Source organism: Molossus molossus, unplaced genomic scaffold, assembly GCF_014108415.1.
Source record: "Molossus molossus isolate mMolMol1 unplaced genomic scaffold, mMolMol1.p scaffold_m16_p_10, whole genome shotgun sequence".
NCBI lineage: Eukaryota > Metazoa > Chordata > Mammalia > Chiroptera > Molossidae > Molossus > Molossus molossus.
This window is the reverse complement of record NW_023425345.1, coordinates 16611931-16626353: the sequence shown is the minus strand read 5'-3', so window position 1 is coordinate 16626353 and position 14423 is coordinate 16611931. Positions and strand designations below refer to the sequence as shown.

The window sequence follows — 14423 nt, the reverse complement described above, 5'->3', positions numbered from 1 at the left end:
ATCTTTGTTAATGGCATTATTATCTACCCATCTTTCCAAACTACAAACCTTGCAGTTGCCTGGGACTCTATTCTGTCTTTTGTGCTGTTGAGTACTTCTCAGTGTCTCTTGGATCCTTCTTCCTCTCCTTGCCACCATCCTTAAGACCAGGCTTTCTTTCTTCATTGGTGGGCCTGCCTTTGGTCTATGCCTCCTCCAGTTTATCTTTCTTACTGCTGCGTCCCTGCGGAAACACCTCTGTGACCCGATGGTTTGTAAGCCAGATTCCTTAGCTCATCACTATCTCTTTCTGCTACATTGTTCCCTCTGTGCCAGGCCACTTCTCCTCCTGACTTTTTGCTCATGCTGTTAACTGTGGTTTGGCACAACTTTCTGTTCCTTTTTACCCTGAAGGATTATGACTCATTCTTCCAGACCTAGATTTTATGTCAGCTCTTCAGTGAACCCTTTCCTGGCCCTCAGGCAGGATTAGCTGCTTCACCATTAATGTGCCCATTACATATTACTCACATTTATTAGAGCATTTACTTCATACAACTGTTAACCATTCATAAGCCTGCATTCCTGATTAAATTATAAATTTTCAATTTAATAATTGGGGCTGTATCCAGTTCACCTTTGTACTACAAGATCTTAGCTTACAGTGCCTGGAAGATGGCAGTTGTTAGTATACAGTCATCCCTCACCACTTCGCGCTTCGATGTTTGCGGCTTCACTCTATCGTAGTTTTTTCAAATATAGTATAGTATTGAAACAACCATGATACAAGGAAGCCGCGAATGTCAAAGCGCGAAGTGGTGAGGGACGACTGTATAAATAAAGAATCCTACTTCGCAGAAATTCATTTATCTCAGTAGAGTCTGGAACTGATTAACCGCGATAAATGAGGGCCGACTGTATGCTTGTTGAACGGTGATGACAGAACCATAACGGAAAATCTTGGAAGGAAAAGAACTGCATTTGACTGCCAGGATCATACCCTAGTCTAGTGACTAACCTTTAAAGACTTGCCACATGTTAGGCCCTATGCTAGGAATTTCACTATTATCTCATTTAATCTTCACATCATAAGTACTTTTGTCCCCATTTTACAGCTGCAGAAACGGAAGCAATAGCAACTTTCATGGGTTGTGCTAGGCCACAAGGAACTAGTAAATAGTGGAGCCAGGACTCATACTCAAGTTTGCATCACACCACAGACTGGTCTTAACTCATTTACTGTTCTTCCTTCTGGATCTAAAGTTAATAAATTTGATTTTTGAGCTGAAGTTAACTTGAATAATTAAAGGGAAAATCAACAATGAACACGGTTGCAAGTGGAAACTTGGACCTCTCATGAATATTGGAACTCCCATGTGATCAAGTTTATGGCTAACTAGCACACAAGGCTGGGTTTACAGGTGCTTATTTTGAATGTATTTGCTGTTCCTAAACAATCTTAATTGCCTTCCAGATTTGGAGTTTCGATCTCCTTTCCCCTCTTCATGAATTGAAGGGCCACAAAGGCTGTGTGCGCTGTTCCGTCTTCTCTGTGGACAGTACCCTGTTGGCGACTGGAGATGACAATGGAGAAATCAGGGTAGGGTATTTGCTCTTCATGTAGCTTGGGCAAGCCCTCTGCACCACACTGGGGACCTTTGTTAGTGTGACAAGGAAGCCATGGCCCTGGGGTTCTGGACGGATAAGGCATTCTTTGTTTTGTTTCCTGTGCACGTTGTGCTCACAGCTGCACTCTGCTGCAGAGGAGAATTCATTTTAGAGTGAAGCATTTCCTATGTATGTGAGGAGGCAGATGCCCTAGTTATTTGCAGTTGGTTCTCTGCTGTTATCTTGAGAATGAGTCATCTTAATTCTTGGACCTGAACCAAAGGTTGTTTTTAGTGGCAGAATTAGAGGAAAATAATTTTGTAAATCATTATCCAGATCATAAATGAATTGTATATTCTGCTGTTTTCTGCACTGAAAGAAAGTATCTCTTTAGCATTATACCCATTAGTCAGTCAAGTTTTACAGTGTGGCCTATGGCAGTCCTCATGGGACTGCCTGCCTGTGGTTGTATTAGAAGGAGTGGGCATTTAATAGGAAGAGTTTAGGCATTGGGGATGGCTGCTATGGTAACCAGTTGTTTTTTCTTTTCTTTTCCTTTTTTACAAAAAGAGGAATTTAAAATTCAAGGAATAGGTATATGATGCAGAAGAACGAGAGCCCTTGCAGTTGGCAGGCATACAGGCGTTCTCAGAAACCCTGAAGGAAAAAATTACCTGTCTTATGTCTTACTGAATTCTTTCTAATGAGTTTTTCTATTTGATTCTCTTTTTTTTTGTACTTCTATAGCCTTATTTATTTATTTATCATTCATTCATTAACATTACTTGAGGTATGATTGACATGTATAAAGCTGTACTTAGTTAATGTGTATAATTCAGTGAGTTTGGGGATAAGTATACACCCTTGAAACCATCATCACCATCAGACCATAGACATAGTTATCACCCCCAAAGTTCCCTCCCACCCTTATTATTATTGTTTTCCTTGTGTGTGGTAATAGCACCTAACATAAGATCTACCTTCTTAGCAAATTTTAAATACACAGTACAATATATATATCTTGCATAACAAACTTTGTATCCAATGACCATAACCTCCCCATCTACTCTTCCTCTTAGACCCTGACAATCACCATTCTATTCTCTGTTTCTGTGAGTTTTACTATTTTAGATTCCATATAATTCTTTCTGATTTTTTATGCCTTTATTATTATTTTTTAAATTTAGACTTCTCTGTATAATCTTTTTTTTTTTTTTTTTTTTTTTTTTTTTTTTTTTTTTAGAGAAAGGAAGGGTGAGAGAGAGACAGTGAGACAGGGAGAGAGACAGAGAGAGGGAGGAGAGAGAGAAAAACATTGGTGTGAGAGAGAAATATCCATCAGTTGCATATGCTTCCTGACTGATGGTCAGACCTGCAACCCAGGTATGTGCCCTGACTGGAAATTGAACTGACGACCTTTTGGTGCACTGGATGATACTCAACCAACTGAGCCACTCTGGCTGGGATATATATATTTTTTAATCTGATATGTGTGTCTTTGAAAGACTAGAGTACTGCTCATATAGTAAGTGTCACTGGAAATATTAGCATCTGCAAGTAATTGGGCTGTTCATAAGAGTCTAGTAAAATAATCATCTATTTAGAACCTTACTGGGACTTCTAGGTTTTTATTTACTTAGTGTTTAAAATACATATACATTACATATTTGAATGACATCTGTCAAAATTCTTACTGGTAGATCTTAGACTAGAATTATTTTTAAAAACTAGATTTATTGGAGTGACTTTTTTTTTTTTTGAGGTAGTTTATATGCTAGGTCTTTTTTGTTTATTTCTTGTTTCTCCCATCATTCCCTTTTTATTTTATTTAATTTATTTATTTTCTTTATTGGTATTAGAAAGAGAGGAAGAGAGAGGGAGAGAGGCATAGAAACACCGATGAGAGAGAACATCAATTGGCCGCCTCCTGCACGCCCCTCACTGGGGATCTGGCCCATAACCTGGGCATGTGCCCTGACCAGGAATCGAACTGGCCACCTCTTGGTACAGGGGTTGATGCTCACCAATGGCTGGGCCATTCTCTTTTTATTAAATGAAGAGAGTCACAGTATTGTAATCAATCACTCTAAGTCTTTTTGCTATATTTTTTGGAGATAGATAAATATTGTAAGTAATGCATTTGTATTATAGTTAGTGTTTTTAAAAAATTTGAACAGGAGCCCTGGCCAGTTTGGCTCAGCGGTTAGAGCGTTGGCCTGCGGTCCGGAGAGACCCGGGTTCGGTTCCCGCTGAGGGCACATACTTCGGTTGCAGTTTGTCCCCGGCCCTGGTTGGTCGTGCGGGTGGCAGCCACTCGATGTGTCTCTTCACGTCGATGTTTCTCTCTCTCTCTCCCTTCCTCTCTCTCCCTCCCACTCTATCTGTACAAAAAATGGAAAAATATCCTCGGGTGAGGATTAAAAAAAAAAAAAAAAAAAAAAAAATTTGAACAGGAAAGAATGGAATCTAAAAAAATCCCTAAGGTATCATTGAATTGTAATTACATTTTTTTTTTTTTTGGTAATCCTCACTCAAGGATATTTTTTTTCTCTTTATCTTCAGATAGAGTCGGAGGGAGGGAGGGAGAGAGAGAGAAAGAGAAACATCAATATGAGAGGGACACATTGACTGGTTGCCTCCTGCATGACCCCGACCAGGGCCGGGGACCAAACTGCAATCAAGGTACGTGCCGTTGACCACAATCGAAGCTGAGACTCTTTGGTCTGTGGGTCGATGCGCTAACCTCCGAGCCAAACCAGCCATGGCAATTGTAATTATATTTTGAAGAAAGATTTCCAAATATGTTTCAGATGAGGTACATACATCTATACATTTTTTGGACAACCCTGTTAACAAAATTGTGTGTATCATGTTTATGTAGATATGGAATGTCTCCAATGGTGCGCTTCTTCATTTGTGTGCTCCAGTTTCTGTAGAAGAAGGAGCTGCTACCCATGGAGGCTGGGTGACCGACCTCTGCTTTTCTCCAGATAGCAAAATGCTTGTCTCTGCTGGAGGCTATCTTAAGGTAAGAGTTCATTAAAGACTGTGAAAGAAAAGAACAGCCTATATTCTACTTTCCAAGCTGTTTTTACTTCCTGTTTCTCAGTGGGTCCTCTTACAACCCAGCAGAGTGGAAGGGCAATTCCTTTTTTCTCGTTTTGTGGTGAGAGATGCAGGGCTGCCTTCCTCAGGTCTGTTGGCAGTGTTGGTGGCAGTGTGGGGATGTTCTCGGTCCAGAGCTCTCACACTGCCCCATACAGAGTCTTAGGTGATCAGAATGACTGTAGGGTGGGGTGTTTAACTTTTATTTTCTACCTCATAATTACTATTTTGGTTGTCTTTTAAATAAAAATTTCTGAAATTTTCTTTAGTAGTTGTAGTAATATTAATAACAATAGCAGGAGCATATTGCTTTATAGTTTACAAAATGCTTTACTTATATCATCTCACCAGCCAGTTTTCTGAGGCTTAAATTTTATTATATTTGGTTTATAGATGAGGAAACTGATGTTCATGGAGCGTTGTGACTTCTCTAAAATTGCATAGTTAGTAAGGTGGCATATACAAATTTACTGTGAGTGACTGCTGTGGCCAAGGCTTGAGTGTGTTGTGGTGCCTCAGGGTCATTTTTCAGAGCTTGCATCTATGTTTTCATCCACTCGATAAGAATGTGTTCAGTGCCACTGTGTGCTAAGACACCGCTGTGTGGCACAGTGTTGAAGATTTGGTTCCTGCCTCTGGTGTTGTATAGTCTGTGAGGGAAGCAGACGGTAAACAAATAAAATCTCAAGTGTAGGGAGGTGTTCTAGGATACGTTTGCATACGGGTAGTGGAGGCACAAAGGAGAGGCTGGAGCAATTTTACCTTCGGGAGGTAGCAGAGGCTTTCTGTAGAGGGGGATGCTGAGGTGAGGTCTCTGAATAGTGGTTTACTTATGTAGGAAAGAGGATGAAGATGAGACATGTATTATATTGACCACTTAAAATAGATCCCTAATAAATTAGATCTGATGATACTATTATCTCTGACTGAAGGCATTCAAGTGTAGGAGATGATTCTAACTGTTTAACACAATGTAGATGTTAAAAAGTACTTGAACGAATGAAGTTTTTGGTTATACGGGACCCACATAAATGTAATTTTACTCAACATAAAAATCTATGCTAAAGGAAACAAGCCAGTCAGAGAAAGACAAATATCACATGATATCACTTACATGTGGAATCTAAGGAACAAAATAAACTGATGAATAAAAATAGAATCAGAGGCATGGAAACATGGAACAGACTGAGGAATTTTAGAGGGAGGGGGGAGGGGAGCTTGGAAGAGATTAACCAAAGAATTTATATGTATATATGCATTGTCTGTGGACACAGACAATAGAGTGGTGAAGGCGTGGGTGGGGCAGGAACCAGGTAGAGGGGGCAGTGGGGAAAAAAAGGTGTAATACTCTCAAAATAAAGTTAAAAAAGATCTAGCTTATTAAAAAGATAAGTAAGAGGGCAGTTTTTAGCTCTCTGAGAGGATGTACACTATGATCTTTTACAAGTTTGCATTTAAAATACCATGTTGTTTACAAAATGTTGCATTAACCTATACTTTTGGGGGCTTGCCTTTATTTATTATTAGGGAATTGTGAGGCTGTCACCGCTCATTGTCCTTCAATGTAAAGATGCATTTAGTCTGCTCTGAGGATGATGCTGAGAGTAGTGGCATTGCTGTTTTTGTGTTGGGGGTTGGGAGTTTTGATCTTTATTAGCTGCCAAAAAACTGCTTTGCCATGAGCCTCTAGAGAACGTGTCATTTAATGCTTTGGGCACCCTCAGAAGCTATTCCATATTTGTGAGCTTGGCTTACAAGATGTGATAGAGATCAATGATCAGATTTCCAGAGTTCTTGGAAAACCTTGAAACAAAGCAGCAGAGTAGACCTCTGTACTGTAGAGGTTACGCCTTATAGGTGGGAGAACCTATAGCCTGTATATTCAGTCTCTGCATTTAGGTGACAATCAGGCTGCTCTTCCCTCTGGTTAAACTGATTGTGATGCAGCCCAGTCTGCATCTACCCAGTTTGTTAATGAGACTATTCAAAGCATGGAGCAAATTAAAAGTAAAAAGGAACAGCTGCTGTAGTGTCCAAGAAAATGGGCCTTTTGAGTCTGTTTACTTTAGAATCAAAGCTGCATAAATTGAATGTCAATAAGATAAAGTAGGTATCCAGTAGCTAAAAACTCTTAACTTTTAAAATGGTTCCTATTTGTAAATTAAAAATAATATAAGTTAGCTGTCTACCTGTGTTATGTCACAGGGTATATATACTGTTAGAATGACAAGAAATCCACATTAATTCATACTCTGGAAGAGAAACACTGACTTGAAATGTGGAACACATGGCGATAGATGCGTTTGCCATCACTTAGAGGCAGCTGAGCGTAAAGGTCAGGAGAGGGAGCCATGGGGAGGCTGCCAAGTTCAAAGCCTGATTCTGCTACTAATTAGCGTTGTAATGTTAATAATCTTATTAATCACAAGATTATTTAAACTCTCTGTGCCTTTATCTTCCTATCTATAAAATGGGCACAATAATTTCTACCTCAGGGTTGGGAGTGTTAAAGGAATTAATACATGTAAAAGCATTTATACATAGTAGCACATAGTGTATCCTGAGTAAATGTTAGCTGCAGTTTTTTATTTTTTATTAATAAAATATTTATTATTTATTTACTTTTGTTACAGATGTTTCTCCTTTTTCCCCCACTGATTCCCCCCTCGTCCTCCGTCCCCACCCTGTCCCCAGTTTTGTTGTCCATGTCCATTGTTCATGCATACATGCATATAAGTTCTGTGATTTATCTCCCCCCCACCCCCTCTTCTGGGGATTGTCAGTCTATACCCCACTTTCACGTCTCTGGGATTACCCCATTCCTCAGACTGCTATGTTCATTATATTCCACAAATAAGTGAGATCATGTGATACTTGTCTTTCTCTGTTTGGCTTGTTTCGCTTAGGATGATACTTTCCAGGTCCTTCCATGTCGTCTCAAAGGATAAAAAAATCACTTTATTTCTTAGAGCAATTTAAGGTTCATAGCAAAATTGAATTGCATATACAGAGTTCCAGTACACCCCTTGCCCCGCTGCATACACAGCCTCCCCCACTAATCAACAGCCCCCGCCAGAGTGGTACATACTACAATTGATGAATGTTCCCTGACACATCCTTATCACCCAAAGTCCAGTTCACATCACGGTTCACTCTTGGTGTTGTTCATTCTGTGAATTTTGACACATGTGTAATGGCATGTGTCCACCATTATGGATCATACAGAATAGTTTCACTGCCTAAAAATCCCCTATATTAGCTACCACTCTAATATAATTTCTTTTTAGTCCATACTCAAATTAGGGGCTGGTATAGTTTCCAAGTAGAGCAGTCTATTTATTAATAGAGGGGAAGGCAGTGGGTGCACTGGATGAGGAAGCCAGAAACTGTTGCACCTCTGCCACCTGCCAGCAGGGTCATCTTGGATGATGGGGTCTCTCTTTTCTCAGAACCCTGGTTTCCTTATGTGTAAAATGAGGCAGTTCCTAGGTGATCTCTAAGGACCTGCTGCCTCTGTGATTTGCAACTGAAAACTCTTCTCTCAAGTGGGTGCAACGTATCCTCTGTTGTCTTGATTACGTTGTATTTTACAAAGCAAAATTGTCGATTCTGGAAAATGTCACGTTAGTGCATGTTGCTTCAGTGAGGTTTACTGAAGTCCATGGGGTATACTTTTACCAGTTATTACTGACAGTGAACATGGAAAATTGACCCAGTCACATGTGCAAGGCAGGAGAGGCACTGCCACGGATGCAAAAATGAGTGACACCATTACTCTGTTCAGGATACTCAGAATCTTCACGTACCTGAGCCCTTTCCAAAAGATGTGCCTGTGAAGTGTCTCTTTGCCCTCAGTTAGCCTTATGATCTCCATTTGGTAAATAAATATGTTTACAATCTTAGTGAATTTAGTGATTGGGAGGAGAAAGGAAGGACTTGGCCAGAGCACCTGCTACATTTGAGATGTTCACTATTTATTTAGCAAATCCATGTATAGAGTATTTTATAAAGAAACTTAGTCATCGGCTCTGGAATCACTCCTGGTGAGAGGGAAGATTCAGTAGAGAGGACATTCTATCCTTTAGTGCATATTATGAATAGTCTTGGTGTCTGTCAGAATACCAGTTCATGTCTGCAAAGGGGCATTTTTAGAGGAGAGAGGGCATTCCGTCCATTCCACTGAGAAGGACATGCAGACAGGAGAGCTCAGTCCAGCCGTGGCCATAGTGGACTCTGTGTGTGTGGCCTTGTCTCCTGCTCGCGATAGGCTGCACATTTCTCCAGCACACCTCGAGTGGAGGCAGGAGGGCAGCTGTGATGCGGTCAACAGGGCTAGTCAGGAAGGGTGATCTGGTTGATAATAACTGTATTCCGCACTGAACCTTAGACTTCTTTTTGCTGTGTGCTTCAAAGTTTGGGCATGGGAGGTGATAGGGTGAAGAACCTGGCTAGCACTACAGATTGTCACACAGTGTAATTACCAATCTAATGGGAATTTTATTTTTCTCTGAACAGTGGTGGAATGTTGTCACAGGGGAATCCTCACAGACCTTCTACACAAATGGAACCAATCTTCAGAAAATACACGTGTCCCCTGACTTCAAAACATGCGTGACTGTTGATAATCTTGGTATTTTATATATTTTACAGATTTTAGAGTAAAATAGTTAAGCATTAATGTAAGTTGAACTCTTTTAAATTTTGAATTGGAAAAAATTGTGATGAACTCTGTTTTTCAACTTTTAAAGCTGTGAATTGTTTTGTAGTATTGCATTCATTATAGGAGTGTTTGTGGTTAAAGAATAATACTAATATAGCTTTTCCCCAAGTGATGAACACACCTTTAATCTTGTTTTTCATAATCATCATCATCATTTTTAACAGTTTGTCTTTAAGATGCAAATGGACATGTAAATTTGTACCTGGTTATACTGTTGGTAAAATTCTTTCTTGATACATTCAAATTGGTTGACATAATTAATGAGGATATTTGAAGGAAATATGTATGTTGATACTGTCATCATGCAGAGCGTGCCTCAGAGTACAGTGGCCTGCTTTCTGAGCCACACGCACCCCACTGGGGTGTAGTTCTCCCAAATACAATCTTGGAATTTACTTGCACTCCTTAAATTTGCTTTAAAAATATTGTGTCTGTGTACACAATTTGCAATATTTCCTTTAATTCACTAGATAAGTGAGTCTTGGATTTCAAAAGTTCTTTTTGTAGAGTAAAAATTATGTGTGTTGCAGAGAGTCTATTTTATTGGTCTGCCTTTTCCTCACTAGCTGAGGACAGCTGGTACCATGACAGACTCCAGTAGTCAGCCTCGGAGCTGGGCACTGTCCTCCTCTCTCTGGTTTTTCACATACCAGACCTTTCTTAAACTTCACTTTTCTAAAGTAATTGCTCTACAGTTAGATATTAGTAAATGAGATTAATTGGGGGAGGAGTCGATTTTAATAACAGAATTTTTCTAAGAAATTTAGAATAGCAAAAAATCATTTTCTTCTAATTCCATTTACTTTTAGATGAATGGCAATATCAGTGCTATTCTCTTAGAGAATTTCAAGAGAATCTCAGAACCAGAAGTCATCGTGACTCTGGATGGTGCTACCTTTAACCCTCCAACCAGTCTCTCTTCCCTTCTCTCCTTATCTGCCCCCCCCCCCCAGGTTAATCAGAAAGGTAGCTTCTGACAGGGGAAAAGCATATCAGCATCAATAATTAGCTTTTTTTGCCTCTTGATTAGGAATCTTAATTACAGCTTAAATCTAAACATTTTCCCAGAAATATATTGTTGAGGGAAATACTGATAAGTTAAAAACAGATATGATTGTTACATAAAAAAATAACCAAAATTCAAAATGTTTGTTGTTGTAACAGGGACTAAATCAAATGGGGATTAAGTGTGAGCAGTAGGTAGGCTGTGAGCCAGTTTATATTGTTGTCACATATTAGGAGATATGGGTGGGAAGAACAGACCACTACTACAGATGTATTTCAGATTAGATATTCCTGTTTAGCATTTCAGAGAACCATAAATAGAGTGAATAAAATCTTTTACATTGTTAAGGAGGTGTTTTATTTTTATTGGTTGAGGAACTAGTTACAGACTTACTGTGATTTAAGCAAATGTGATGTGCAGTCTTAATTCTATCAAATAAATTTCTGTAAATGGTATGTTCTGCTTCAAGTGTCTACATCATAATTTGATCTGCATATAATGTTCAGGAACTCATTTATAGCTCAGAGTATAAAGTATTAACTTTTGGAATTACACTCACTTGACTGTTAAAGTATAACAACAAACATCAGGTTTTAAAATGCCTTGATTGGCCTTTATCTTAAAAATAAATGAAAAAGAAAAATAGGAAGAAAGACAAGGCAACTTGAGGAATGAAGAGAAGCTAGTAGGATATAGCTGCAAATTCTATGGCAGCTCAAATGGTCAGTCAAGGGGAGGATTTTGCGCATCTTCCCTTCTTTAAAAAAATGTTTTTATTGGAAATTGCATTGCATTTTATATACAGAAAGTTTTTTTTACTTTGTATGTGTCTTGTATGTTTAGAAAACTGTTAGTTTTGTATTTCTGATACAGTTTACATGATTTTTTTTTTTGCCTTGTACATTTTAATACATGAATTAAAAATTTTTTATAACAATAAAATTCCAAAAAATATTTTTGAAAAACATTTTCAGATTGTTTCAGACTCCTTGCTTATTGTTTATTGATTCGAAAACAAATGTGAAAGATTTTTCAAACTAAATCCATTAACCTTTCTGTGGTGTTTTATCAACTATGTGTAATTCAATTCTCTCAAAATGTTCTTTGTCTCCTCAGTCTGTCTCATGATTGGTGCCTGGTGTAGCTGGCATGGAGAAGATCCGGTAATGGATAGAATTCATTTATTCATTCTTTCATTCAATAAATATTTATTGAGATCTACCATGTGCCTGGAATTTTTGTAGGGAATGGGGATATAGCAGTGAGGAAAACAGAGTACTTGCCCTACGGCAGGTGGGAGCTAGGGAGAGGTGGACAGAAAGTAAATATAAAATCTAGTTTATTGCCCAGCTGCTGTGGCCCAGAGGTTGAGCATTGACCCATGCACCAAGAGGTTGCTGGTTTGATTCCCAGTCAGGGCACAAGCCCACTTTGTGGGCCAAATCCCCAGTGGGGGGTGGGCAGGAGGCGGCCAATCGACGTTCTCTCTCATTGATGTTTCTATCTCTCTCTCTCCCTCTCCCTTCCTCTCTCTCTCAAATCAATAAAGAAAAAGTATTTTTAAAAAATCTAGTGTATTATTTGCAATACTGGGTGTATAGTTTTATTTATTTTTAAAATATGTTTTTATTGATTTTTTTTTAGAGCGTGAGGAAGTGAGAGAGAGAAACATTGATGTGAGAGAGAAACATTGATCAGCTGCCTCCTGCACACTCCCCATTGGGGATCGAGCCCACAACCCAGGCATGTGCCCTGACCTAGAATCAAACCGGGATCTCTCAGTCCATGGGACGACGCTCAATCCATTGAGCCACATCGGCCAGGCTGGTTATAGTTTTAGATGGAGTTGCTTATTGAGAAGGTGACATGAGTACAGACTTGAAAGGTGAGGGACTGAGTCATGCAGGTGTCTGGACAGCGTGCCCCAGCAAGAGAACAGCCAGCATAGACCTGAAAGTGGGATGCGTTGGCAAGGAGGCCCGTGTGGTTGGAGACGACCGAGTGAGGGGAGTATACTAGGAGGTGCACTGTGGAGGGCCTCCCGGAGCTCGTGGACTGGTTTGCGCAGTGGGGTCATCTGGCTTAAGCTTGAGGTTGATCACTCTGGTGGTGGAAACCAACTGACAGGCAAGGGTGGAAGCAGGGAGACTAACGAGAAGCTTTTCCAACAGTCTGGGCAAAATGAAAGCAGCCAGACTAGAGTTGCAGCAGTAGAGGTTGTGATACATTAGATTCTGGACATTTTTTGAGATAAGAGTTAATGGGTTGGATAACAGTTGTGAGAGAGACAATTCAAGAATGATACAAAGGTTCTGGCCTGTTTAGCTTGAGCAAGTAGAAGCGAGTTGCCATGAACTGAGATGAAGACGATGAAAGGAGCAGGTTTAAAGTTTGAGGTGGCCATTCAGCATTCAAGTGGGGATGTTGAGTAGATGCTTGATTAAAGGGTCTGGAGCTCATGAGGAAAATCTATGATGGAGATATAAATCACAAGTCAGCAGTGAAACAGTGGCACTAGAAACCACAAAACTGGAAGAGATCAGCAACGAAATGAGTGGAGAGGAGGCCCAGGACGAAGTCCGGGTTGGTGAGATGAGGGACCAGCATGGGGCTGAGAAGGACCAGCAGAGACTCCAAACTGCAAGTTACTGTGGTCAGTGTAGGGAATATAGTGGATGTGGGTTCCTTCACTCAGTGTGACCTTGGGCAAAATTCCTTTGTTGGTTTGTTTATTCAGCCACCTATTTATCCTATGTGCCTTGAATGACAACTGTGTGCCAAACACTTTTAAGCAGCAGCTACAGCAATAAATAAATACATTTTAGTTGTTGGGGGAGATTGGGGACAATAGATAATTAGAAAACAAGAAAAGATCAGGAGCTAACTTACCTGTAAAATGCTTCTCAGGGTTGTTGTAAGGATTCAATAAGACAATGCTCATGAATACTGAATCTAGTGCTTAGATCAAGAAAGTGCTCAATGAACAAAGCTCGTTGTGACTTGGGTCCCATCATCTTCTGCCTGGCAACAGGTCCCCGACTGCCATCTCTGCCACCAGTCCTGCCCCTCTGCATGATTTTCCATCTTTTTAAAACCCTGAGCCTGCGGTGTGCTCTCTTCCTTCTGTGGCTTTGTATATGTTGCTCTCTCTTCTATACAGCTCTTCTCCCGCCTAATTTTTTTTCCTCCTAATTCCTTCTTATCCTTCATATATTCTTTGAGATGACCCTTCTGCTGTCTTATAGTGCCCTGTTTTCTCTTATATGGCTTCTATTGCCTTGCATCGCTTACTTATTGGGGTCCCGCATTAGATCAGAAGCTCCATGAAAGCCAAGTCCCTTTTATTTTTAATTAAAAATTTTTTTTCTTAATTGATTTTAAAGAGAGAGAAAGGGAGAGGGAGAGAGAGATAGAAATATTGATGAGAGAGAACATCGCTTGGCTGCCTCCTGCATGCCCCCCACTGGGGATTTGGCCCACAATCTGGGCATGTGCTCTGACCAGGAATCGAACTGGTGACCTCTTGGTGCATGGGTCGATGCTCAACCACTGAACATCGACCAGCTGGGCAAGTCTCTATCTTTTATACCAGTCTCACATAAGCCTGGCTCCAGTTGGTGCCTCAATAAATAATTTGCGAGCCCTGGCCAGTTTGGCTCGGCGGTAAGAGCGTCCGCCTGCGGTCCGGAGAGACCCGGGTTCGGTTCCCGCTAAGGGCATGTACCTCGGTTGCAGTTTGTCCCTGGCCCTGGTTGGTCGTGCGGGTGGCAGCCACTCGATGTGTCCCTTTCACATCGATGTCTCCCTCTCTTTCTCTTCCTCTCTCTCCCTCCCACTCTGTCTGTACAAAAAATGGAAAAATGTCCTCGGATGAGGATAAAAAAATAAAAATAAAAATAAATAATTTGTGAATGATTGAAACCTGCTCACCTGAATGGCCATAGCATGTTCCGTGTCCTCCCTCTGCAAGAGGTACCACGAGGCTGTCATTTTCTCCTTTGGTTT

The 14423-nt window shown here is 40.3% G+C and overlaps 1 protein-coding gene across 2 annotated transcripts in view; it reads left to right on the top strand.

Moving 5' to 3' along the window:
• The window catches only part of APAF1 (apoptotic peptidase activating factor 1), a 90088-nt gene extending 78920 nt beyond the window's left edge, over nt 1-11168 (top strand). For both annotated transcript variants that reach the window (XM_036250661.1, XM_036250662.1), the window contains exons 25-27: nt 1454-1579; nt 4469-4615; nt 9208-11168. In XM_036250661.1, the coding sequence (XP_036106554.1) occupies nt 1454-1579; nt 4469-4615; nt 9208-9354 (420 nt within the window). In that variant the 3' untranslated portion in view covers nt 9355-11168. The remainder of the gene's footprint in view (nt 1-1453; nt 1580-4468; nt 4616-9207) is intronic.
• Nucleotides 11169-14423: the final 3255 nt, after the last annotated feature.